General features: G+C 53.0%; 2 protein-coding genes and 2 non-coding genes across 5 annotated transcripts; 3 read left to right on the top strand and 1 right to left on the bottom strand.

Annotated features, from left to right (window-relative positions):
- Positions 1-43: 43 nt before the first annotated feature.
- On the top strand, positions 44-6,416 carry RPL23A (ribosomal protein L23a). The gene is made up of 5 exons (XM_084822973.1): positions 44-90; positions 2,293-2,473; positions 3,637-3,813; positions 4,900-4,969; positions 6,268-6,416. Exons 1-5 carry the CDS (start codon positions 66-68, stop codon positions 6,280-6,282), a joined length of 468 nt encoding a protein of 155 aa, XP_084679099.1. The 5' UTR covers positions 44-65; the 3' UTR covers positions 6,283-6,416.
- On the top strand, positions 3,489-3,561 carry LOC146334799 (small nucleolar RNA Z17). Its single transcript, XR_014786213.1, has one exon. It is a non-coding gene; the product is annotated as a small nucleolar RNA Z17 (small nucleolar RNA).
- On the top strand, positions 3,893-3,957 carry LOC146334800 (small nucleolar RNA SNORD42). Its single transcript, XR_014786212.1, has one exon. It is a non-coding gene; the product is annotated as a small nucleolar RNA SNORD42 (small nucleolar RNA).
- Positions 6,417-15,436: 9,020 nt separating the features above from the next.
- TLCD1 (TLC domain containing 1) lies at positions 15,437-21,642 on the bottom strand. Of its 2 annotated transcripts, XM_084822992.1 has the most exons (5): positions 21,396-21,642; positions 20,080-20,162; positions 17,805-17,887; positions 16,313-16,387; positions 15,437-15,838 (listed from the first exon to the last, which is right to left on the bottom strand). In XM_084822992.1, the coding sequence occupies exons 1-5, from the start codon at positions 21,584-21,586 to the stop codon at positions 15,530-15,532; spliced, it is 741 nt and encodes a 246-aa protein (XP_084679118.1). In that variant the 5' UTR covers positions 21,587-21,642; the 3' UTR covers positions 15,437-15,529. The 2 variants fall into 2 exon arrangements, with proteins under 2 accessions (XP_084679118.1, XP_084679116.1); XM_084822990.1 differs by having other exon boundaries at positions 15,442-16,387.
- Between the last annotated feature and the right edge of the window lie 4,827 nt (positions 21,643-26,469).

Genomic DNA, 26,469 nt, shown 5'->3' on the forward strand with positions numbered 1-26,469 from the left:
CGCGAGAGCTGGTGCTATAAGCCCCTGCGCGGCTCACGCGGCCGCCTCTTTCCGGCCTCGCCAAGATGGCGCCGAAAGTCAAGAAGGAGGGTGAGGAGGCGCCCGCGGGGCCGGCTCCCCGGCCTCCCCCGGGAAGCGGGGCCGAGTCGGGGCTGGGGCGGGGCGCGGCGCGGCTCCCTCCCTCCCAAGTGGCGGCGGCGGCGGGGGCTTCGTGTCAGGGCGGCCCTGCCTTGCCCCCGCTCTGGCTCCCTCCTCTCCCGCTCCGGGGAATGGCCGGCCCTCCCCATTTGCCAGAGGGGGCCTCGGGAGGGGGAGCTCGGCCTTTTGGGGAGCGGGGGCCCCGGGTAGCCCCCTGCACCTGCCAGCGCAGCTTTTATCCCTCCTCCCCCACCACGCTTTTAACTTCCTTTAGGCCTGGCCAGGTGGTGATCAGTAGTAGTACGAGGCCTGCGACAAAGTGTTGCAGCATGTTGCCCCGCCCTCCCCTCCAGGAGACTCCGTTTGCCTGCACGCATGCTTTTCCGCCTCCCCGTTTCCAGCTGATGCTCAGCGTTCTTGGGCATGGCTTTTATTGGGCCGTGGTGCTGGCTTTTGGGTCTCCCCCCCCCCCCCGCTGTTGTACTGTTTGTTTCTTTCTGTATGCGCTTCTGAGGGAGGCTGCTGGCCTCCCTCAGGGTTTCTCGGCGGCCCCTTTACAGCACCTGAGTTCAGTGTTATAGGGAGTGATTGAGGTGGCTGTTGTTACTGCTGTGCTACCCCAGAGGAATCCCTCGGGCTGTACAAGCAACCCCAGTGTTGTGCTGCTATTTTGTGGAGGCCGCCACTGGGTCACTCTGGATAGAAATGAGTAACAGTTGTGCTGTAGTGGAGGAGTGAGGAACCTGTGGTCCTCTGCATGCGGTTGGACTACAACTCCCACCATCCCTCGCCGTTGGCCATGCTGATTTGGGCTGATAGGAGTTGTGAGTCCCAACAGCATCTGATGGGAAATAGGGTCCCCACCCCTAGCTTTGCAGGATGCAGAAGGTGCTTTCTATGCAGAAAGTGGCCTGAGAGAGACAGCAGAGGACGGGGAGGGAAGCAGCGGCAGAGCTGAAATGGGGAAAGGCAGTGGTTAGAGCGTGGGGCTAGGATGTTCTTGGAGGGGTCATCACTTCCCTGGTAGAGCACATGCTTTGCATGCAGGTCCAGTGGACATTTTCTTGGCCTGAGACCCTGGAGACTGGCCCCAGTCAGACCAGACAATACTGGGATATTGGGACAAATAGTCTGAATGAGGTTGCATTCTGTCCTTGCTGTGGAGGAAAGGTCCATAGTTCAGCATTCTGGTAGACATTTTCAAGCCTTAATGTGTGACCTAGACAAATGGTTAAAAAGGGTAAAGGACACTGTGGTGATGGGGAGGAGGTTAGAAAGCAGAGGGGTTTACGTTTACCCCATCCTGGGAAAGAACCTCCTTGCCTTGCTGTGATTTCTACAATGAAGAGGAAAATGGTTCTGGTGGTGTGAGGGGCTCTTGTTTCTCCCACTCCTCTCCAGCTGCATAGGAAACTGTCCTGCAAGGCCTGAGATTGGGGAGTATTTAAATGGTTCCTGAGGGGATCCTGGCCCTGATTTGGGGTACACTGTTGCAACCAAGAGCGTCTGCATATGCTTGCAAGTCTACCAACCCACCATATATTTTGCTAGTGAAGGAGGAAGGGATTTGCTGTTGGGTGGCTTTGGTGTCTGCTTTTTAGAAAGCGTGTGGGGTCCTTTCTTAATTTATCAAAAATACATTCTTATAGTAAAGGCTGCCTTTCCCCCTTATTATCCGGAGCAGATTTTCCCCCCCGTGTTTGTTAAACAATGAGGTCTAGATCAGTAGTCTTCACCCTTTTCAGAACTGGGGGACACACATCCTTTATCCCAAATAGGCATTTTGTAAGGATTTATTTCCCCTTTTCCCTTATGTTTTGAGTCCCCGCTTCTTAATTTTGTGCCATATATTTGTATTGCAACTCACCTTTAGTCAGGCTGCAACCTAGCAGTGGGCCCTGACCTACCAGTTGAAAACCAGTGGTACTAGGGCAAAAAAGGAGTGGTAAATCTACCCTTCTTTTTCTCCATCCTGCCTAGGTCACTGACAGCATAGCTTGCTGTCATTTAAATTGGGAGGAGGGGAGTAAATTGGATAGGTGTAGGATTGAGGTGCCAGCTTTAAGGCCATGTGCGTACAGTCCCATTCAGGCTTCGCATGATTTATGCCAGCCTCTGTGAATTTGTTCATTCAACTCTTCCTTCTCCCTGCAGCTGTCCCGGCTAAGACTGAGGCGAAATCCAAAGCTCTTAAAGCTAAAAAGGCAGTCTTGAAAGGCGTCCACAGTCACAAGAAGAAGAAAATCCGGACGTCCCCCACCTTCCGGAGACCGAAAACCCTGCGGTTACGGAGGCAGCCCAAATATCCCCGGAAGAGTGCGCCAAGGAGGAATAAGTATGTTGGTGCAAGAGCTGCACCAAGGCCAGGGAAAATGGAGTCTGTCTAGCTCAGCCTTCTGTATCTCTGCAGTGGCTGAGGAACAGCCCCTGGAAAACTCCTCTGAAGGGCAGGATGGTGACAGTCCTCCCTTGTTTGACCCCATGGTCGGCTAGTCAATGGTAGACTGCTTCTGAATATGGAGGATCCATTCCTAGTGATCATGGCTAGAACTGGCTTAAGCCAGCCTTCCCGAACCTGGAACCCTTCAGAAGTTTTGGACTACAGCTCCCAACATTCCCAGCTGCAAATGTTGGGAGTTGCAGTCCAGCACATCTGGAGGGCTCCGGGTTGGGGAAGGCTGGCATAAACCTTTATCAAGCAGCTTATGATGGTAATCATCTCAACATGCAGTGGCAGTAAACATCGTAGACTAAATTATGCACAGCATGAAGTACTTCCTGCATGGCCTGGTCACCAGTTGGGTACTTGTGTGTGAAAAATCTTCTTTGGTTTTGTGCAAAGCCTTCCCTGTTCTGGTTCCCTCCAGAGGTGCTGGGACTACAACTCTCATCATTCACACCCAGGCTTGGGCAATTGTAATCCCAACACCTCTGAAGGGCACCAGGTTCGGGCAGATCTGTTTCCGTGAGGTCCCCATTTGGTCAGTTTAACTGCCCCAGTCTTTTCTGCAGTTCCTTAATGGGGACAGTGATGTGTTACAGTTCCTCCCTACCAATCATTTTATTTATTTACTACATTTATATCCCACCTTCTTTCCCGCAAGGAACCCAAGGGCACTTACATAATCCCCCTCTCCATTTTATCCTCACAGCAACCCTGTGAGGCAGGTTAGGATGAGAGTCAGGGACTGGCCCAAAGTTACCCAGTGAGCTTTATGGCCGAGTGGGGACTCAAATCCAGGTCTCCTGAGTCCCACTCCAGCACTTTAAGCGCTATGCCACGTTGGCTCTCCTAATCGTTTAAAGTGTATGTGGACAGTAGTCAGACATCCTCTTTTGCTAGCATCAAAAGTGCACATGATGACCATCTAGCGACCAAAGCCTGATTGGTTGTGATTGCACCCTAATAATCGCTGATGCACTGAGATCTGAGGACCAAACCACCACCCCTCAGTGCCCGTAACTGATGGAGGTAATGAGAGCCCCTTGCTTTCCCAGGCTGGACCATTATGCCATCATTAAGTTCCCGCTGACCACTGAATCAGCGATGAAGAAGATTGAGGACAACAACACCTTGGTCTTCATTGTGGACGTGAAAGCCAACAAGCACCAGATCAAGCAGGCCGTCAAGAAGCTGTACGACATCGACGTGGCGAAGGTCAACACGCTAATCCGGTATGCAGCGGCCTGAGGAGCAGCAGCAACATAGGGTTCACAGGGTGGGGGGATTGATTCTCTAGGGCAAGGTTTCTTTGTGCAGATGATGGAAACATTTTTGAACTGAGCAAGGTGATGTTTTCAAAGGAACCACTGATGCACAAAGATTCCTCTGGAGGTGCACAGAGATGCATCGTTGCATTTCTGGAAACATTGTAGCAGGGGTCAGGGGACCAAGCAAAAGTTTGGGGAAAATCATTGTGAGAGAGAAAATAGTATACATGATCTACCGCTTCGTGAAAGCAAAATGCATATTGTATACTTGCAGAGCAAACATGAGACTACTCAGGAGTGTGTATGCAGGGGCTAGGCAACATGTGACCCTCCAGATGTTTTGGCCGACAACTCCCATCAGCCCTAGCCAGCAAAGCTAATGGTGAGGGATCATGGGAATCGTAGGCCAAAACATCTGGAGGGTCACAAGTTTCCCACCCCTGGTGTGTAGGATTTTGCAGCCTTCTTGCATGCAATACTTTGGAGTACTTACATGTGTTTTTATTCAAACCAAAATTTCAAAAGCAGCCAGTGCTAAGAGTAGTTGGTGCACCCTACACATATATTCTTGCCCCTTGGCAAATAGGATTCTGTAGAACCGCTTGAAAGTTGAAACTTTCACCATTGTGGTAAACAAAAGAAAGGTTATATTACTTGGGCTTGGATTAGGAAAAGTATATAGATTTTGGCATTACCAGGCCAAAGGGAGAAAGATGTAAATCAAGGAACACTGGAAGCTGCCTTATGCCAAGTCATTATTTGGGGTTGTCTCTGACTGGCAGTGGTTCTCTAAGACCCCTCAGGCAGAAAGAGGGTCTTTCTTTCCCATCAGCTGGTTCCTTTTTTGACTGGAGATGTCTGGGATTGACACTGGGACCTCACACAAGCCTCTCAGATGCGTCCATTGTTTTGGGTATTGTGGAAATGGGGAAAGGTGATTGGAGATATATTAGAAATTTTCTGGGGGTTTTCCCTTGGCCCCACAAATATCTAGAGGTGGGAACAGTCGGCGGTGTTCTATTTTGTGAGTAAATGTCTTTTCCGTCCCAGGCCTGATGGTGAGAAAAAGGCCTATGTCCGTCTTGCTCCAGATTACGATGCGCTAGATGTTGCCAACAAGGTGAGAAAAGAAACATTTGAGGGCTTTTCCTTTCGCTCTGGCTTTTCTGCCAACAATGATGGTTGTTACTTGAAGCTGTGCAGCTGTTTGGTTGACTGTTACCTGAGGATGTTCTGTAGCAGCCTTCCCCAACCCGATGCCCTCCAGAGGTGTGGGACTACAGCTCCCATAATCCCCTAGTCAGCAGAGCTGGCTGGGGATTATGGAAGTTGTAGTCCCACGCCTCTCGAAGGCACACGGTTGGAGAAGGCTGCTCTATAGGGTGCGTGTTGGAAGAGAAGATGTTAAACTAAAGGCAGGTCTTCAAGCAGTTTCCCTGCATTGTTGCCTGGGAGGGTGATGGGAGTTGTAGTCCAGCACATCTGGAGGGCACCAGGTTGGTGAAGACTGTCTTAGAGGATCCCTTGTCCTGCCTTGGTGCGGTGTAAGATGTCTGTGTAGTGCACAGTGTGAATCCCGGTCTCTCATGGAACTGAAAAACTGCTGGATTTATTTATCTACCCCACCCCCCAAAATGCCCTCTTCTTAAACTGAAGTTTCTCAAGCACTTCCAAAACATAAAGCCATAAAAGCACATTTATTGTAATTTATTTACAGTATTTTTACCCAGCTCTTCAACCAAAAAAGGCTCCCGGAATGGCTTGCAAAGATTAACAGTGAGGCAGCCCTTCACCTCAGGCTTAAGAGTCTAAAAGACACAACACAGAAGGAAAAAGGGATTGGGAGGGAGGAAGAAAAGAGTCTTGGTTGCAGAGCTCTTACAGTTCTTACACACATCCAGCCAAGCAAAATGAGCAGCAGACGCTAGAATGCCGTAAGGCTGGGGGATGCTGGGAGTTGTAGTCCGACACATCTGGAAAGCACCCAGTCGGGGAAGGCTGCCATAAAACATTGTGAGGCAGCAGCACTAAAATACTCAGTTGAAAGGCCTGATCAAATTAAAATTAAGAAGTCTCCCTCTGGAACCTAAAACTAAACAGGGCTGAGCACCAAGTGAGCAGCCTTCGGGGAGCCGTTTTATCATTGGGGCATCGCCACTGCCGTTTCCCAGTAGCCGTTTGACTTGCCTCAGCTGGTGGGCTGCGTAGAGCAGGGCCCCCGCAGCTGATGCTCAACGCACAGGTCTCTTGTGCATAATGGGACTAGCGTCCACCGGACATGTGAGCAGGCTGCTCTGGGGCTTTTCTTCTGGGTGACAGGAAGCGCTTTCCAAGGAGGGAGCTGTGTGCTCTGTGGGCTTGCATGCCAAGGGTGGTGGATGAGGCAGCTAACGCAACTCCTTTGATTTTATTTTTCAGATTGGGATCATCTAAGCGGCACGCTGCCAGAATTGTACAAATAGATTTCCGCATGCATGTTTGCACAGAGTTGTGCAAATAGACCTCTGGAAGAGTTTTGTGCAAATTTGTACAAAGAGTTTTACAATAAAAAAGCATCTTTAACACCACAGTAATCTCAGGCATGTTTTGAAACAAACCAAACAGTGTTGGGTGGGTGTGGAGGGTTGTTACTAGGGGAGAGCTTGTTTCACTTGTGTGGTTCTGAAAGCATTAATGACAAGCAGATACGGCCAAATTGGGATGGAAGGGGTTCCGCTGTACTCAGTGGAGTCTGCACTACAAGCTGATTCTCTTCCTCTCCTTCCCTCCCTTTCAGGCTTCTACGTTTGGAGCTACCTAGCAGCAAAGAGGGGCTCCGCACATGTATGGGGCACAGTTGGCGCATTAAATTCAAACTCCAGAAACGATCATCAAAGCATGGTCCAGTTGTCAGGGATCAGATAAAATTAGCACTGACCCAATTTGGGAAGTAAGGGGAGTGCCTTTTGTTCAGGAGCTGTGAAAAGCACCTCTCCTTTTAGAGTTCGGGGGTGGGGGAGGGTTGTCATTGCAAAAGTGTTCCTCTGTGCAGCTGGTTTGCTGAGCCTCAGTGGTGATGTAATTGGCTGGGATCACAGAAGTCGGTCCCAGAAGTGCTGCGTCTCATTTCCAGATGGTTTTGTTTGCCTTGGCATAGACACATGATTGGCTATGCAGTGCCCTGACATGTTCGCTGCATGAACCCTGATTGGTTGGGATCACATAGTGAAGGCGAATCAAGTCTTTTAAGCAGCAAGGGGGAGGCAAATGCTTGCCCAGTGGGCCTGGGGAAACATGCCCCCCCAACACACCTTTCACATCAAAATGGTCAAACTTGGTATAACTAGAACAGCTTGCTGTGCACAGGAGGAGTGTATATAGGCTACTTTTCATCCATGTAGCTTGGAGCGTTTGCATAGCCAGTAAGATGTTGGTCTAAGAAATCGCTTTCTTTCTTGTGATTAGAGTGGTGAGGCCCAAAATCTAGCCACATTGCTTTTTAAACATTTAAACTGGTAGAGAACTAGGCTTCAGACTGCAGCTTCAAATGTGGTCCTGTGTGTTTGCTGTCCTATAGGTTAAATTCCAAGTCACTTCTGTAGAGGCGCTATCATCTTTGCATGCCCTGTGGCATTCACTGTAGAGCCGTCCCCTAACTCTTAAATACTGTTCCAAAGTGTGCCAGTGGGTTCAAGAGGATAACCAGTATCCCACTGCTAGTGGATTCGGATTGCTGCCCTCTTGTGGGCATCCCAGTTGATTGCGCTGGGATGGGGGGGGAGTTCTCTTGCTGTTAGAATAAATTTGGTAAAGAAGTCACTCACTGCTCAGTTGGGGAAAAAAACCATCAGGGATTTTTTTATGAAGTACTGTGAAATGTAAACTTGACACCAACCTCTCAGAAAAACAGCCACGTTGGTCCCTGAAGGGGGGTGGGGGAATATACAGTTGGGCAAAGCTTTATTATTTATATGCCGCCCAATAGCTTAAGCTCTCTGGGTAGTTCACAAAAATCGACACCACAAAGTACAACATAAAACAATATAAAATATAAAAGCTTAAGGCTACAATATAAAAAGACAACCAGAATAAAACCTAGCAGCAATGCAGAGATTTAAAATACAGATTTAAAACAGCAGAGCGAAGAGACTAAGATGCTAAAACGTTGGGAAAATAAAAAGGTCTTCGCCTGGAGCTGAAAGTACAATGTAGATGCCAGGCGAACCTCTCTAGGGAGCTCATGCCACAGCCGGGGTGCCACAGCAGAGAAGGTCCTCTTCCTGGTAGCCACCTGCCTCACTTTCTTTGGCGGGGGCTCCTGGAGAAGGACCCCTGAACATGATCTTAGGGTCCCGGCAGGAGACAATCCTTCAGATAACTTTGCCCAAAGCCGTTTAGGGCTTTGAATGTTAACGCCAGCACTTTGAATCAGGCCTGGATGTGGAGTGGCAGCCACTGCAACTGGGAAAGTATGAGGCTTTCTGAGGACCAACCAGAATTCCACAAAAATGTGCAAGCTTTCAAGTTCTCCAGAACCCTTCATCAAGCTAGGTGGTACAAAAGCAGGATGGGGGAAAGAGCAGCTGTTCTGGAGAACTCTGAAGCTTGCCTATTTTCATGGACTTTTGGTTGGTCCTAATCAAGGCATTGTCTTGACTGTGGCTCTTTAAGAAATGTATCTTTATACCTATTTTATATCTGCTGATTTTTGGGGGTCAGAATGGCTGCTACCAGTAGATGGAAATGTGAAGCAGAAGGCAGGGTTTCTACTCAACACTTTAACCTCAGCACTCCGAAATGGGGCCCTTCTCTCGCCACTGGGAGGCAGACGATCAAAAGCATCCATTTCCTCTCTTTGAAGCCGAATCTGCTCTTCTGGAGAAGGAAGCGGATTGTATCTGGCCTGGTGCCAATGTACAACTCTGGCCTTTTCAGCTGGCTGAAGGAGAAAGGAAGAGACGTCCCTTGGAAGGAATGGCACCGCAGGGCGGATGTCGGTGCTGCTTTCCAGACAGTAGCCACCCGATTCCCACATACTCTTTGGCAGTCTGTGCATCAGTGGAGATGAAACTGGTCCCCTCTTAGTCTGTTTTGCTCTTGCCCCTGTCTGGAAAAGCCTAGTGACGGAAGTGGAACTTTATGCCTTATAACAGGTGGCATAACTGGTCTGTCTCACCCAGTATTTCCTGCTCTGACTACTGAACTATGGGACTTCTAACACAAGATTCCAGTCCTCATGGTTCTGAATAAAGGGCTGATTTAAATTGGAGGCTGCCTTGTACTGAATCAGGCCTGGGTCCATCTGGCCCAGTACTGTCAACGCTGACTGGCAGCAATGATTCCCCAGGGTTTCAGGTAGGAGTTTTCCTAGCTCTACCTGGAGATGCTGCTGGGGGTTGAAGCAGGGACCTGTGTGCAGAGCAGGTACGCTGCCACTGAGCTATGGTCCTTTTTAAAAAAGATTCCAGTCCTCATGTTCTGAGTAGAGGGCTGATTAAAACAGCACAGGAAGCTGAGTCAGTGCATCGGTCCATTTGGCCCGGTATTGTCTTCCAAATGGAATCAGCTCTCTGTCAGAGAAAAGGGTCTTTCCATCACTTGCTACCTGTTCCTTACAACTGGAGATGTCACAAATTGAACGTGGGATCTTCTACATGCAAAGCAGGGTCTCTGCCACTCCACTGTGTTCCCTTCTTTTAAAAACAAAAGTAAGTTTCCAGTCCTCATGGGTCTGTTTTAAATAGGAGCCTAGGAAGCTGCCTTCTACCGAATTGGAGCATTGGTCCATCTAGTCCAGTACTGTGTGCCCTGATTGGCAGTGCCTCCCTGGAGTTTCAGGTAGAGACGGCTTTTTCCCATTACGGGGTCATATGTGTTGCATTGATGTATGCCGCCTTGGGAGGGCTTCTGCCCTGGAAGACAGCCAAGAAATACTTTAAATAAATGAATTACCTGCTACCTGATCTTTTACTAACTGGAGATACTGGTGGTTGAACTGCAGACCTTCTGCATGCGAAGCAGGGTCTCTGCTACTGGGTGATGGCCCTTTCCCGCTTTGTTATGTCAGGGGTGACAGCCTACGTGATCCTTATGACGGGAGGTGTCACAGATGGAACCTGTCTGGCTGGGGGTGCTGGGAGTCCAACACATCTGGAGAGCACCAGGTAGGGGGAAAGCTGCTGTATCCCTTCACCCTAAAGTCCTGTGGTGCTGTTTGCAAGCCTCTCCAAGGCGCCCTGTTTTGTGTTTCTCCCTTTAGGGTGAGCCTGAAATCTCCCTTTGGGCGGCTGCCCTGTTCCGTCCCACGCTGCCTGGTGGCTGTTGGGCCGTGAAACTCAAGTCCTCACACGGGGGCCTCTTGCCTCACTCGAGTGGCCGGCGAGAATGCTGAGCGCCACTTGGCAAGGCCTGGCTCGCCAACAAGAGCGGAAGGCATCTCCAAGTGCTGCTGAAAGCCTGGGCCGGATGCCAGGGTGCCTCACTTTGCTTTCTTTTTTCTCCTTTGGAAGGGGGGGGCAACATTGCAGGGAAAGGCCGGGCAGTGTGGGAAGTGGCACTCTCAGGAGCCGCCCCCCGGCCAGCGGAAATTTGTGCCGACCTGGTTTTGCTTCAGGCAGCTCGAAAGCAGAAAGGCGGATTTTGCGACAGGGTCTCCCCGCACAGACCGATTCTGCTGTGAGCAGGGGTGTCCCCCCTGCGTTTCAAGCAATTTAGGAAAGGCAGAAGCTGCCTTATAGCAGGGCAAAGCCATTCTCCACCCAGCCCCTATCACTTGCTAGGCTGGAGCAGCTTCCCTAGGAGGGCAGGTGCCAGCGCCCAGGGCCGCCTACGTTAGGAGGAAGCCAAGTGAGGGGAGACGTGACACAGGTGCCCAACAGCACGCACAGGGCGGAGAAGGTGGGTGGGAAGACATTTTTCTCCCTCATAATGCTAGAACCCAACAGGGTCCTCCCATGAAGCCGAAGGGTGGGAGATTCAGGACAGATAAAAGGAAGGGCTTCTTCACGCAGCAAAGGGTTCACCTATGGGATTTGCTCCCACAGGAAGTAGTGATGGCCACCAATTTGGATGGCTTTAAAAGAGCATAAGCTGAATTCCTGGAGGAGAAGGCTATCAGCGGCTACTAGTCTTGATGGCTCTGTGCTACCTCCGGGATCAGAGGCTGTTCACCTGTTGCTGGGGAATATGGGCGGGAAGTGCTTTTGCACTCATGTCCTACTTGGGGGCTTCACACAGGCTACCGTGCAAACACAATGCACCAGGCATAATTTTGTCCAACTTTTTCATGTCCCCCCTCTTTCTTGCTTTCCCCCTAAACTAAGCTAAGTCCCCAAAGTTCTTACCTTTCTTCATAGGGGAGTTGCTCCAGCCCTTGATCATTTTTGGTTGCTCTGTTCTGCACCTTTTCCAGCTCTATATTTTTTCTGTTTCAGATGGGGCAACCAGAACTGATTCGGGGGAGGCTGTGCACATCCCCTCCCCTGATCAGGGGGGGGGGGGGCGCTTGCTTGAATCGGTTGGCCAAGCGAGTGACAGGCTCAAGGCTTTCCAGTCAACGCTTTGGCCAAGGAGAGGCCTCCAAGCTGGGCCTCGCCAACCCAGCCCTCTAGCCACGTGACTGCACTCTTCCGTGGGAAAGCGCTCTGTACGTAAAAGAGAGAAAAGAAACCCGTCTGCATTTGCAGTGTGGGCATGCACAACAAGACAGACGAAGGCAGCGCAGCCAAAACCTCCTTGGCCACTCTCAGCGGGGAAGTGGGATTCTGGGAGGTTCACGTCTTTTACCGAAGTTGGATTTCCCAATGGTGCCAATTAAACTTTGCTTCTTTCCCTCAGGGACTGCTGTGCCAGAAATCTGTCCGAAGGAAGAGTCAGCATCAATCCTTTGAGGGATGGGTCAGTTGGGGCCTCCTTCCAAAACAAGCCATTAGCATTAGCACCCACCCCCCTTCCTCAAATTCTGTTGTGTGTAATCCAGTTGGCTGAGATGGGGAGGGAGGGGTACCTGCCCCAGAAGGATTTGGTTGCTTGGAGGAGGGCACACTGCACCCTCAATGCTATAAGTTGCCTTTCGCAACTATAAGTTGCTCAGGTCCTCAGAATTTGGTAGCTCACTACTCCATTCAGAGTTGTGATATGCTCAGCTTTTACTATTTTTCTCTTGATGCAAGTTTCTGGAACTCATGGAGAAACTGATTAAGCTTGGAAACAGGGGCAATCAATGCCTGGTAGTGTGGTGGGGGAAGGGAAGGAGAGCAATTCAGTGCACTTTCCTTCCCTCCAGTTAATCAAGTAACCAGAGACCAACAATTTTCTTAGCTTCATCAGCTTCGCGGTGTTGTTGTTCATTACCTTGAACTTCATCTCATCTCTATCTCATTCTGCTAGTGCTCTTTTTATCCCCTTCTTCTCATTTTGATTTGATTAATACCCTGCCTTTCCAAGGGAATGGCACTGAAGGCACCAAACCATGAATAAGAACCGAAATTTAAAGTTCCAGCGTAGTTCAAACAATCATAACCCAAATACATTTAAAAGAAACAATTGCAAACACAATAAAAGGATAAAAAAGCACCTAAGATCCTAAGGTAATGACAGCAGAGTGGTGTAGTGGTTAGAGTGTTGGACTGGCACTCGGGACATATGGGTTTGAGCTCAGCTATGAAGCTCATTGATGCTGGGAAAGACTGAAGGCAAAAGAAGGGGACGGCAGAGGATGAGATGGCTGGATAGCATCACTGATGCAATGAATATGAACTTGAGCATGCTTTGGGAGACAGCGCAGGACAGGAAGGCCTGGTGCGCTCTGGTCCATGGGGTCATGAAGAGTCGGACACGACTGAACAACATGGACCTCATTGGGTGACTTTGGGCCTCTCAGCCTAACCTACCTCGCAGGGTTCTTATGAGGGTAAAATGGAGAGGCGGAAGAGGACCTTTGAAGACACCTTGGGTTCCCCCCAAGAGGAAAAAAGATGGGATGTAAATATTTTTATTATAATTATTAGTAAATAAATAGTGTTCTGCCTCTGTCTGGTAAAAGCCACTGATGTACCCTGCTCCCATACCCTATCCCTATTTCTTAACTGACACTGAAAGCCTCTCCTGCTTGTGTGTTTTTTATGCAGTGACTTCTTGTTTTACGACATTGTATGTTAATATTTGATGCTTTGGTCCACACAGAAAGGTAGGAACCTTGGAAGCTGATGTATATTGTCAGAACCTTGGTTTGTACAGCTCAGTGTTGCCGGCACAGACAGGCAGCGGCCGCTCACCAGGCTTTTAGAGAGTTTTCCTAAGCCGGCCTGCAGATGCCGGAGATCAAACTGGGACCTTTTGCATGCAAAGCAGGTGCAAAGCTGTGGTCCTTGCTCTAAAACGGAAAGTACGCTTCCGGTCCTCAGGGTTTTCAATAAAGGGCTGATTTAAATCAAAGCTGCCTTATGCCAAGTCAAACCATGGGTCCCTCAAGCTCAGTACTGCCCACACCGATTGGCAGTGGCTCTCCGGGGGGGCGGCTTTTCTAGCCCTACCTGGAGATGCTGGGACTGGGAGTTTGCACATGCAAAGCGGGTTCTCCACACCTGTGCTACAGCCCTTTCACAAAAGTGTTGGGCAGCCTATGTCAATGCAAATAAATAAGTGAGTTGCAGGCTGCGTGTAGACCTCTCCGAGCCATCGGCTGCGCCTACCCTGTCCGTTCCATCCGCCAGCACTGTTTGTTGCAGGAGATCAGGAAACGCTGAACCGGCAGCAGTGATTATGCAACACCCAGAGATCTGTGCTGATCTTGGCCATTGACTCTGGATCTCTCGAACCCGCAGGCATTGTTGTCGTTTTGAGGAGGGGGAGAGAACGCCGCTGCATCAGATTGCCCAGGGCTGTGTCACCGGGCAGCAGATGCGGTTGATGCCACCCCTCGCCCTCTAGAGAAGCTCGCTCGACGCTCCCATTCCCCTTGCAAGCAGGTTATGGGTCCTGAGCCCAGGTGGGGCTGGCGGGGGCACCCTCTGCTGCCCCCAGCCAGTCTCGGCACAGTGTCCCTTTGCAAAGTGGGCAGGCGGAGAGGCGCCTTTCCCCGTGGTAGCAGCACCAGCTGCTGCCTCTCTCTCCCTGCCCCCAGGCCTGGATGGATCCCAGGCCTGGGATCGGCTGGGCAGCTCAGGCAAGGAGCGTGCAGCTCGTCCAGTCACTCATTCAGGGCATCTGCTGGGCTGGATTGGACATGTTTGGCCTCTTTAAATCCCTGAAGGGCTGCCACATGGAAGGGGACAGAGACCTGCTTCCTGCTGCCATCCCAGAGGGCAGCATTAGACCTGACAGGCTTCCGTTACAGGAGGGGAGATTTCAGTTAACAGTAGGAGAAACGTCTTGACAGTAAGAGCAGTTTGGCAATGGGAGCAATGATTTAGAGGGGTGGTGGACGTTCCCGCACTGGGGGTTTTCAAGCAGAGACCAGGCAGCTGCCTGCTGGGGACATGTTCACCATGGATTCCTTGCACAAAGCAGGGGGCTGGACTCAGTGACCCCAGGTCCCCTGCCAAGTCGTAGGATTCTACATGTTGAGTGGGCTACCGAGACCCGTCAAAACTACTGGAGGTCTGGCACGTTGCATATGATGTGGAGAATGTCCCCCACTCCATTCAGAACCCCTTTCACGGAGCCAGCGGTTCTGTTGCTAACTCAAGACACTCTCCTCCCAACCCCTGCACTGGATTTCTCAGTCTTCGGATCTCTTGCCCATTCCTGATGCCTCCATCTGTGGTCTGAACAGTTCCAGCAGTGAGTATAGACCCCCCGGGGGAAAACACATTCAGTATCTGCCAGGATGTGGGAACCGTGTCTCTACCCCATAACCTCTTCCCCCGTTACATCTTCTCTAGTCACCCATTGTACTGACTGGATTTCGCCCTTTATTTCCAGGTACCGTACGAAACCTTAAAAGTCCTAACCTGTTTTCTTAGATCACCCTTCCCCAGTATGGTGCCCTCCAGATGGGTTGGACTACGAGTCCCATCATGCCCCATCAGACGGAAACCCTCCCTGCACCATTCCCCTCCATGCATTGGAGTTAACCGAGCTGTACTACGAACTATTGAAGTGCATTGTCTGCTCTATGGCAATAACCTGGCTACAAATTCATCGACCCTGCTCAGCAGGACCAGCCAATGGCCAAGTTGGCAGGGAATGATAGGAGCTGCAGTCCAACACATCTGGAGAGCCTGAGCTATCATATCCCCCCAGGCCTGTCCTACCTTAAGGCAAAGCGAGGCGATGGCCTCAAGCAGCCGTTGCTGGGGGTGGCACAGCAGGGAGTGAGGTGTTGGAGAACAGAGCTGTGTCCCTGTGCCCCTAAGCTAGCCTGCTGCCCTCAGGTGCAGCAGAGGATGCTGTCACATTGCAGGTTTAGAAGCCATATTCAACAGCCAGGCCAGGCGGCTTTTGTATGTGTCTGGGATGGGGATGGCGTCATCCTTTCCTTTGCATTGGGCACCAATGTATGTAGGGACAGCCCTGCCTCTTTCTAAAGCCCCAAACAAACTTCTCAGAGGCAAGCGACCAGGGTCCTGGGTTCCCACCCCAAACACCACACACACACACGCACACACCCTGCCCCATTCTCGTTTTGAGCCTGTCTTTTATTTATTTTATTTATTCAATTGATAGCCCGCCTATATACAAAATACTCTACGTGGCAGATTTATACCTTGTACCTCCCATACCCCAAATATGCAGAGCACCACTGAAAGCACCTCTGGCAGATGGGGTCAGGTCGCAAACAGATTTTAATGCACGAAACAACCTGCCCCGCTACACCACTTCCAAACTCCCAGTAACAAAAAGGGGAGACAAACTCTCTCCCCCACTCCCACCCCCCAAACCTTCCAGTCCTCTCCTCCTCTTGCTTCCTGCCGGGCTCCGGCTGCTTGGTTCTTTCTACTGGAATGAAGGCTTGTTTGAGGCCCCGGGCCCAGCGGCAGGGAAGCGCTCCACCTTGCTCAGCCCAAAACTAGGAAAGAAGAACAGCTTTAAGGAACATCACAGTGAATGTGGAGTCCTTGGCAGTTAAGGCACGCAGGCAGTGGTGGAACCGGACAACGGCTCTCTGTATGACACGGGGACAGCCATCCTCTCTCTCTCGGCCTCTGTTGCCAGGAATGTTGGGTGGCGCTCAGTCTATGAGGAACTTCTTCTCGCTGTCCGGGCCCTGCTTCTGTGCGTCCGGGCAGAAGTCAGAGCGCAGCAGGCGTGAGAAGTACACGATGATCATGCCATCGAGCATCACCAGGTTGAACATGAGGAAGGCGCCCTGGCCGCGCATCTCCACGAAGCGGATGAAGTACCAGGTCAAGTAGGCCTGGGGGGCCAGGCGGAAGAGGAAGTAGACCGCCACGTTGATGTACTTGTTGACCTGGTACAAGGTGCGGAAAGGGAGGTTGCCCAGGCGCATCATCATCCGGATGGTCAGGAAAATATTGCTCACCTCCACAAAGAGCGACACCAGGCCCGCCGCCACGAAGCGGTTCAGCAGGATCCCTGAACACAAGCCCGACACGGCCTGCGGGGTAACAGAAAAACCAGGTGGTTAGAAGACTGCAGCACTGAGTCTACACAGGCCTTCCCTGACCACAGAATAAGAGTTGGGAGGGATCCCGAAGGTCGTCCCACCCATCCAGAGGATACTGGGCGGGGCAGAAGCTTTCACAGACGACACAATCACTCACGATCAACATGCATCTTCTGATGTAATGCTTTGGCTTTTCATTATGTCTTTGCTGTTTATCATTTACCTAGGGAGGCGGTGGGCTCTCCCCCGCTGGAGGCGTTCAAGACGAGGCTGGACAGCCATCTGTCAGGGATGCTCTGACTTGGATTCCTGCATTGAGCAGGAGTGGGCCTCGATGGCCCCTTCTAACCCTACTATTCTATGATTCTATGATTTCCATTTTCAGACTGTGGGCGGAGGATACACATTTGATGCACATAAAGCACTGTTGTACTCAGACGGCCTGTGATCACGCTGTGCAAACAGGTAGGAAGAAAGAGGCTGGATACCAGGTCAGAGGACTGGAATGTCCAGTTTGGTATTGCCCAGTGGAGGCGGGTGGCTCCGATGCCAGTGGGGCGGTGGTCCGAGCCAGTCAGAACGCTAACGGAACGATCCAAGGTGCTTCCCAGAGTTCTGACTGCTCTGCACCCTGGAGAGCTCCTTTAGAGTCCTGACTGGTTCAGATCGAAACCCGGAGTGGATTCACAGCCCCACTGACATTGGAGCCACTCGCCTCCACTGGCACTGCCCACACTGGCTGGCAGCAGTACTGCTCTGGGGGTTCTGAAAGGGAGGGGCCTTCCCCACCCCTCCCTGGACTAGCTGGGGCTGAAGCGGGGGCTTTCTGCAAGCAAAGCAGGGGCTCCACCTCCTGAGCTACAGCCCTCTCCTCACACACAGGATCCGACGTCTTGCACTTGCGCCCAGCATTCTAAAAACCTCCATTTTCATTTCAAAAAGAGAGAAAACTAAAACAGCGCAGGCATATTGCTGGCCTTGCAAGCATCCAAGCAACGGCTGGTGCTGAGCTCCCACAGAGTCGGAATTATGCAAAGCAGAAACTATTTGCATAGCATGGATCTGTTGCACAATCTGGCTTGGGCAGGCCAATTTCCCCCGTTTCGAGCCGTGTATTGGAAATATACAAACATCTCGCAGGTTTGCAAGTCGTTTTAACCTTGAGACGGATATTTGATCGGGGGGGGGGGAGCACAGAGCAGCCCTCCCCAACCTGGCACCACCTGGATGTGTGGGACTACCAATCCCATCATTACTTGGGGAAGGCTGCCCTACGTCATACCAGATCTCTGGATGTCCTGGGTCTTCATGCAAAAGCAAAAGTGCAGGAACAGCTCAGCCCCACGCCCCGGTTGCCCCAAATCCCCACTCATCCTTTCTGGCAACCACCCTGGCAGCCTCTACTCGCCATGGCATGGTGAACTAGGTATTCCCAGGAGGCGCTGGACTGGCGGCACAGGATGATATCGAGGGAGTCGTGGATGAAATAACCTGGGAAGGAAACAGAAGCGCGACCCGTGTCACCGTCATCTGTGCAGAAAGACACATCGCCGTGCACTTGGGTTCGATCTTACTTGAAACCGTCCTTAAGGGGGGTGTTTCAAGTAAAAACGTGACGTCCGTAAGGGGGATGTCCGGCTCGCAGGCCAAACCCAGACCGCCCCATATGCCCACGTCCCCTTCCATGGCCCCACTGTGGCCTCTGAACTGGAAGCTCCGCAAGGCCATCGTGGCCAATGCATATTCCTCCACGCATTTGACTAACTCCCTTTTACCTGGTTCGCAGTGGGCACCGGACTGTGGATTCAAGCCCCCGCCACAGATCCCGCTGTTGCCTGAACCTGGGGAGGGTGGAGTGTTGGGGCGGTTCTCAAACCACGCTGCAACGGGCCATGGCAACACGAGAAGCCGTGCCCGGCGAGGGCAATTATGTAAACTGGGCCAGCACGTAGAGGGTGCTTAACCAGCCACTGTGGTTCATGAGCCACCCTTGTGAGCTGCCATCGCCACATCCCGAGACCAGTGCATTTTGCAATCAGGCAGAGGAGGGCTGCATTTTATCTGGTTGGAGCCTACTCCCAGTCTGCTTCGGAGGGACTCCCAAACTCTGGTATGAGGGAGAGACGTTGCACGCGTTCTCCCTCTCCCCTTTTCAGATGTCGATAAACGTCTACCATGTTCCTCAGCCTCAAGAAACAGCCTCACTCCAGGTCAGATGCTTTGCCTTTCTAACTCGGCACTGTCGATGCTGAGTGGCAGCAGTGGCTCTCAGGCCTTCCTGTGGGATCGAACCCAGGCTACTCCTGAGCTACGGCAAAATCAGTTTCTAGTCCTCATGGTTCTGAATAAAGCTTTGATTTAACCGGAGCATAGGAAGCAGCCTTCTGCTGAGCCAGAACCTGGGCCCATCTGGTTCAATATTGTCCACGCTGACTGGCGATGTGGGTTTCGGGTTCTTTCCCTGCCCAGCCAGGAGATGCCAGGGACTGAACTGTCTGCATGCAGAGCAGGGTCTCTCCCACTGAACTACGACCCTAATCACTTTTTCCCCTACACTAAAAAGCCCCCCAAGTCTGTAACCTTTCTGTGCAGAGAAAGTGTCCTAACCCCTCAATAAACTATGACTCTTTGGCTCGTGTTTTAAAGGTAATTTTCACAGATTAGAAAAATGGCAGCCTGTGCCAATGCCCCATCAGCCGCCTTACGGGATGCCGAATTCTGAGGAAAGCTACCTTTGCCAGGGGCTCTGCCTGCTCAGCTTCCCCTTCGTTGGCCCCGCAAAGTCTCCAATTTAGGCAGGAGGTTACAAACCCAGGCAGCACCCAACTGAAGCTCACGCCCAGCGGGACAGCACAGGTCTAGCCTCAAACCCACAGCTGCAAAGGCTGAGTTGCACCTGCTGGAGCCATCACATGCTGGTGCCCCAATGGAAGTTGGGGGTGGCTCCTCCCCGCCCGCTCCCGCACACCTGATCTGTCGAACCAACTGCCTCAGCACGTGGTCCTGAGGGCTCTCACTGCCGCACCTGAGAGGCCCGAGGGCTAGACAGAAATATTTCCCCTGCGAAATGGCTTCCCCCGTAATGGCACATTAAGCTGACAGAGCCCGTCCTCTGTGCGCCGAGCCCAGCCACCGACGCACGGACAGAGCCGTCTTCCTCGGCGGCCCCAGAGACAGATGCTTTACAGCAAGCGACCAGTGCCGTTTCTCTCTTTCTGTATTGCCAAAGCCTCAACATGGCCGCCTTTTCGAGACACGGAAGGCAGTGGGGAAGAATCTGCCATCTGAACACAGGTGAATTCATTTAATTTCCCTTTCTGTCCCATGCTATATTAAATGGTCCAAAATAGCGACAGACAAGAGTTGAAGAATGACACTTCTCAGTGACTAAGAACTTTTGCTGCTGCGAACAGAAAGTGTTTTAACAGTTTTGGGATGCAGTCAGGTTCTTGCTCTTAAAACCTACATGCAGAACCACCCACAGGGATTATTATTATTATTATTGTTATATTGGGGGGGGGGGGTAACAAGGAGCATCTCCAGGCTACAAGTCCCAGCCTTCCTGTCCATGCTGCCTGTGGATGATGGGAGTTGTAGGGATGCCCAGCCGACAGCATCACCGTCACGGCGCCATGCCACACTGGAAATTCCAGCCGACTGACGCTGGTGTGACCCACCCTTACCTGCGGAAAAGCACAGCAGCAAGTGTCCCGAAGGAGAAGTTGCGTGGACGAGATCGGTGAAGGCTCCTGGCATCTGCCACACCCTGGTTTGGGGGGAGCAAGAGGGAGTCAGCAGCGCAGTGAGGGGTTAACGTCATGGCTCCCCAGAAATAAATACGTTTTCTACACGGCAGGTTGTGGTTCCCTCAGACGGCCAGGCGTGAACCAAGTTGTACCTGGCTCATGCGATCTTGAAGCCAGGCAGCCCCCAAAAGACCATCTAGTGGAGCCTTCCCAACCAGCTGCCCTCCAGATGCCTTGCACTTCAGCTCCCATCAGCCTGGCCAACGGCAAGGAAGGCAGCGAGTTGATTCTCAAAACGTCTGGAGGGCGCGCAACAGGCAAAGGCGGACCCCACTCCCTTCCCTGTTCAACCCACACGATCCAGGCCATGGTTTTGTCCCACGGGCAGGCGGCAGGGGCTTTGCCAACAGAAGCTTCCCAAGCACATAGGCGGCTCAAACCAGCGAGCCAAGCTGGAAGGAAAAGGGCGAGGCGCTCCGCACCCATGCATTACTGGCCAAGCGGACTTGGGGAGGGCTCGGAGGCGGCCCCGCGTGGGCCGCCTGCGCCGGCATCACAGGCAGCGTCTCCCAGCCCCAGCCCTGCCCGGGAGTGCGCACGGGGCTCCCTGACGCCCCGCAGGGCTCTGCCGCCGCGCCCCGGGCCTCCCGTCGGAGGCGCTGGCTTCGGATTTCCCCCGCCCGCCGGCAAAAAGCCAGCGCGCGGCCCCCCTCGGAGCCCCGCCCGCGCGGCCCCGGCCAGGAGCCACGAGCGACGCGGCCCCCGCAGCCGTCGACTGCGGCACGCGGCCTTCCGCAGCCTGGCGCCCCCCGGCCGGGCTGCTGGGAGCCGCGGCCCGCCAGATGTGGCGCGCGGCAGGGCGCGGCGCGGCCCGCCTCCCCGCGGTCCCCGGCTCGGGCCGCGGGGCGCCGGTGGCCGGGGCGCCTGGCGGGCGCGCGGGGGCGGGCGTCGCGGCGCCCCAACAGGGCCGCCGCCTCTTCCCCAGCGGACGGGCCGGCCTCGGCGGGAGGCGCCGGCGCGGGGGCGGGCGGGCGCCGGGCCGCCGCCAGGGGAGGGCGCCGGGCCGGGGCGGCGGGGCGCGCGCTTCCTCCGGCCGAGCGGCGCCTGCGAGCCGGCGCTCGGGCCGACCCACTCGGGGCAGCCGCCCGCGCCCCTCCGGCTGCGTCGGGGCTCCCCATCGTCCCCGGCGGGGCGGCGGCGGGCGCCCCGGCGCTCTGTGCACGCCCGGAGGCGTCGCGGCGGCGGCGGCTCACCCGACCACAGCCCAGAGGCCGGCCACGACGGAGTGCGCGAAGGAGACGAGCAGGTTCCTCCAGCGCCAGGTGCGGACGGCGTCGCGGCGCACGTGGGCGGGCAGCGGGCAGCGGCCGAGCGCCCAGCGCAGCGCGCCGAAGGCCGCCGTCGAGCCCGCCAGCAGCCCGGCCGCGCGCAGCCACGGGCCCATCGCCCGCGCCCGGCCCCGTCCGCGGCGCTGCGGGCGCGCCTCGCCCGGCCACGTGCGCTCCCGCGGGGCGGCCGCCGCCGGCAGGGCCCGCCAGGCCCCGCCCGCCCGCCGCCGCCGCCGCCGCCGCCGCAGCGCCTCCCCCGGCGCGCCGCGCTCCCGCGGGCGGGGCCGGCTGGCGGCCGTGACGCCACAATGGTGACGTCACGGCCGCCGTCCCGTCCCGCGCCGCCGCGTCATCGCGGCCCGGTGGCCGGCGCGGCTCCGGCTCCTCCCGCGGCCTCGGCCGGCCCGCTACTCGGTGGCGCCCGGTCGTTGCTGTCACCCTCCGGCGATGCCGGTTAACGGGAATTGTTCACAGCGACGTTCGTTCCGTGGCCGCGCGGCCCTGTGTTGCCTTCGTGGCAGTGATATCTGCGCCTGTGATGACGGGCCAGTCCTAATCCTCGCCCTGGAGCCCCCCCAGTGCTGGCGTCGTATTATTATTACGGCATTCTTACGTGGCACCGTTGTGGTGGTGGTTTTTAAATGAAATATTTTAATAAAATATAGCCAAGCAGAACCCTTGCTAAAACAACACCCAGCAGTGGCATAGTTCCACTGCCAGGAAGAGGCGCTTGTGGGATTGTCTGAGCGGCTTGGCAGTCTGCGGATCTCGATCCGGGGCTTCCCCTCCCACCTCAACCAGCAAAGCAGTGTTCTGGGCTGGCCCGCTCTGTATTACGTGCACAACAGCAACTGCTGGAGCAATCATGTTCGGCTGGTGGCGGCGGTGTTGGTGCAATGGGCACAGCACCGCCATCTGCGTGGCGCTTTGCAGGGGACGATGGGACAGGTCCCTGCCCACACCACGCTTGCAGTCTAGAAACAGCAACACAAAGGGGGATGGGGCGGGGTGAGCCGGGAAGAGTGTGCCGTTGTTCCAGTTGCACACCATTAGGTTAGGTACAGTACGGTGTGAGGGGTTGTGCCAAAGGCTGAATGGAAATCCACATGGGGAGGAAGTCCCGCAAAGTTGCACCATCTGTACAAGGCACAGAATTCTGTCTTGTGCCCACTGCTGAAATAGAACAGACTGGGGTGAGACGAGGTGGGAGATTGCCTCCCCCCTTATTTTACTTCCCCCCCAGTACCATGTTGGGTCAGTAGACAGGATTGCCACATGCCCCTGATTTTAAAAAGTGCCGAGGCCTTTACTAATGTCTCCTTTAGGGGTGCCACCCACTCACCCACAGAGGGGTGCTTTGGCAGCCCAAAAATGGGCCTTTGCATGTGAAGCGTTTGCCCTTTGACACCTGCTGGCGGCATCGGCACACGGTGCTTGACAGGCTGGGTTGTTGACCCAGCTGACAGTGTCACTTGGGAACTGGGGGGAAAGGCTCCCTGGAAGAGCTGGGCCTTTGCTATTTCCCTAGGTTTGCCCTCTGGACATCTCGTGCAGGGCTTGCAAGGGGGTTTCTTGCAGCTGATTCAACTGATCCAATCCCCCCGCCCCTAAATAAACCCCAAAGCTGAAGAACCAATGACATGCCTTCTCTCTCACTCTTGCGATTTGGAGCCCATTCTCAGATTTAAAGGCCCACGTTTGTGTGATGGAGGAGGGCAAATCAGCTGCCTTTCGGCACGTGCAGCGTTTGCACAAACGTATCGATCCTACGAGGAGTCAGGCACTATATCCCTCCCACCCATGTGCACGCACGCCCTCCCTCGTCCAGCGTGGCAGAGCACATTCCGCTGCGATTTTGTCCCGCTCCCCTCTGGCGCAGCCATGCTCCCTTGGTCCTGGAAGGACTTGACATTGTGCAGAGCGTTCCCAGGAACGGGCAGGCCCGGGCAACCATATGAGGGGCCGGCCACCCGCCCCTTGGAGCAGCCAAGCCCCAGCGGACAGGACAGAGGGCAAGCAAATGGGGAGGCCCCAGTTACTGACCCAGATAATCCAAAGGAAGCCCGGTCAGGGAATTTTCCCAAGTTGGTTTGCTGGAGTGTTCCATATGTCCTTTGACTTGCTGAATCCAAATCTCCCTAAGTTTCGCGCTCGCCCAAGGTGAGGCGAGTTCCAAGGTGGCCAACAACTCCTCTCCAGTGGCCCTTCCCTTGCAGTCTCCCTGGCTAGCGCACTGGCTCACGCCATGGCCCGAATGACGAGGAAAGGCACTTCCCTCCACTCGTGCACCACAGCCTGGAGCAAGGCTGCACTGGGGAGGCCCGCATGCACCCCCAAATGTGCAACACCCCTGCCCTGGGGGCCTATCAAAGAAGCCCCAATCAGAGGACATATTGAACCTGTGCTTTCATTTATACCTTGTCAAGTTACGCGGCTCCCGTTCCTTTCTGAATAACACTGACAGCCAGCGAGGCGACGTGGCGAGAGCCTGCATGCAGCTGTGGCGAGAGTACTAGGCTGGGACTCGGGAGATCCAGGTTCTGGTCCCCATTCGACCGTGAAGCCCACTGGGTGATTTTGCACCAGTCACTAACTCTCAGCCTAACCTACCTTGCAGGGTTGTTATGAGGATAAAAATGGTCCTTGTAGAAAGGCAGGATATAAAGGATATCAAATCAAATTGCAATAATTACCGAGGTGGCAGACGTCTGAAATAAGCAGGGAAACAGAACATAATTATTTATTTTATTTATATTTTATTTATTTTATTATTTATGTATTACATTTCTATACCGCCCCATAGCCGAAACTCCCTGGGTATTTTACAGACGTTAAAACATTAAATACAAAAAAAAAAAAAAATGACAATAAGATATCCTCACACCCCCTTGCAAATGCTTTCCCACCAAGGAACGCGAGAGACTGTGTTGGGAACTATGGTATCTGCTCCCAAACCTTTTCTCTCTCTTAGACCTGTGCCATCTGCGAGGTGCTCAGCCAATCTCCCCCCACCCTGCCCCACCTTGCAAGTTCATCAGAGACCAAGTCCCCCAGTGTGAGTACAGCACTTGTAAGATCACACACAATGGCTATCTTGGTGTCCTTCGGCAAGGAGCTAATCAAACGTAAGCACCGGTACACAAATATGGGTTGTATTCCCTCATCAGTGATAAAATTTTTTTTTAAAAAGTGAACGAAATACAACGGCCCTGTCGCTTGAGGGATGGTCTTTCTGCGGAAAGCAGCACTGAGCTCTTCCCAGGATGGCTTCTGATTATAACTGTTCACAGGCTTTCTAATTTCTGGTTATCACTGGTCATTTCCAAGGATGTGGGAGTCTGAGTTCTGTACCACAATTGTGGTGGCAATATGTGTGTGTCTGTGTGAACCCATTGATCAGCCTTCCAACCTGCTGCCCTCCAAATGTGTTGGACTACAGCTTCTATCATCCCCAGCCAGCATGAGCTCCATGGGGAAAAGCCCCATGCCTTGAGCTCCATGGAGAAAAGATGGGGTATAAATGCAATACATAAATAAAAACCTAACCCCTTGGCCGATTCTCTGACGAGAGCATGAGGCAATCTTTTCCTTTTGTGTATCTGTTTGTGGAATCTTCTCAGGTCTTCCTATTAAACGTCCTTTTCCTCAAAGCCGCCACCCTGCTGTTCCCCACCAGGCTGGAAATATACCCACACTCGTGTGCCTTCCCTGCTCTGTTTTGCCTACAAATCAAGTTAAGCGGAGGGTAATTTCATGCGCAGACGGAGCCAGCAGTGCGCAATGCCACCTGGACCAGGCCTCCCACGGTGAGGAACAAACGTCCTTCCAGGGAAAGCCAGCTGGAGTGGTATCTCCAGGGATGCCATGGAAAACCTTGACAGCCTGGCCAGGCTTTCGATGAGGCAGCCCACGCAGTACTGCCTTTCCAGAGCTGTGCCTGGCAATGGAAATTCACCTCTTGCAACAGGATTGACAGTGGTTTGGATCGAGACCAGAGATTTCCAGATCGCATCGTGACTTCATTTCCTCCTTGCTCGCAAATGTCAAATGTTGTGTACAAAAGAGCCACTCTCGGCAATTTAGATGGTTCTGCAACCCAGTCTTTAAAATTATTATTATTATATTTATATCCCGCCTTTACCCCAATACTGGGACTCAAGGCGGCTTTACAACATTAAAAACTTGTACAGTTGAAACATATAAATATAATTATACAACAGAATGGAAAAGACTAGAGATCTCTTCAAGAAAATCGGAGATCTCAAGGGAACGTTTTGTGCAAAGACGGGCATGGTCAAGGACAAAGAAGGCAGGGACCTAAGAGAAGCTGATGAGATTAAGAAGAGGTGGCAAGAATACACAGAAGAACTATACATGAAAGATCTGAATGTCCCTGATAGCCATGATAGTGCGGTCACTGAACTTGAGTCGGACATCCTAGAGGGTGAAGTCAAGTGGGCCTTAGGAAGCATTACTAACAACAAAGCTAGCGGATATGACAGTATTCCAGCTGAGCTATTTAAAATCCTAAAAGATGATGCTGTTAAAGTGCTGCATTCAATATGCCAACAAATTTGGAACACTCAACAATGGCCGCAAGACTGGAAAAGGTCAGTTTACATTCCAATTCCAAAGAAGGGCAACGCCAAAGAGTGTTCAAACTACCGCACAATTGCGCTCATTTCACATGCCAGCAAGGTGATGCTCAAAATCCTACAAGCTAGGCTTCAGCAGCATGTGAACCGAGAACTACCGGAAGTACAAGCTGGGTTTCGAAGAGGCAGAGGAACTAGAGATCAAATCGCCAACATTCGCTGCATCATGGAGAAAGCAAGAGAATTCCAGAAAAATGTCTATTTCTGCTTCATTGACTACACTAAAGCCTTTGATTGTGTGGATCACAACAAACTGGCAAATTCTTAAAGTGATGGGAGTACCAGACCACCTGACCTGTCTCCTGAGAAACCTGTACGAGGGTCAAGAAGCAACAGTAAGAACC

This window comes from Heloderma suspectum, chromosome 16 (assembly GCF_057233095.1).
Source record: "Heloderma suspectum isolate Gila_16-S chromosome 16, 16-S_ref, whole genome shotgun sequence".
Lineage (NCBI taxonomy): Eukaryota > Metazoa > Chordata > Lepidosauria > Squamata > Helodermatidae > Heloderma > Heloderma suspectum.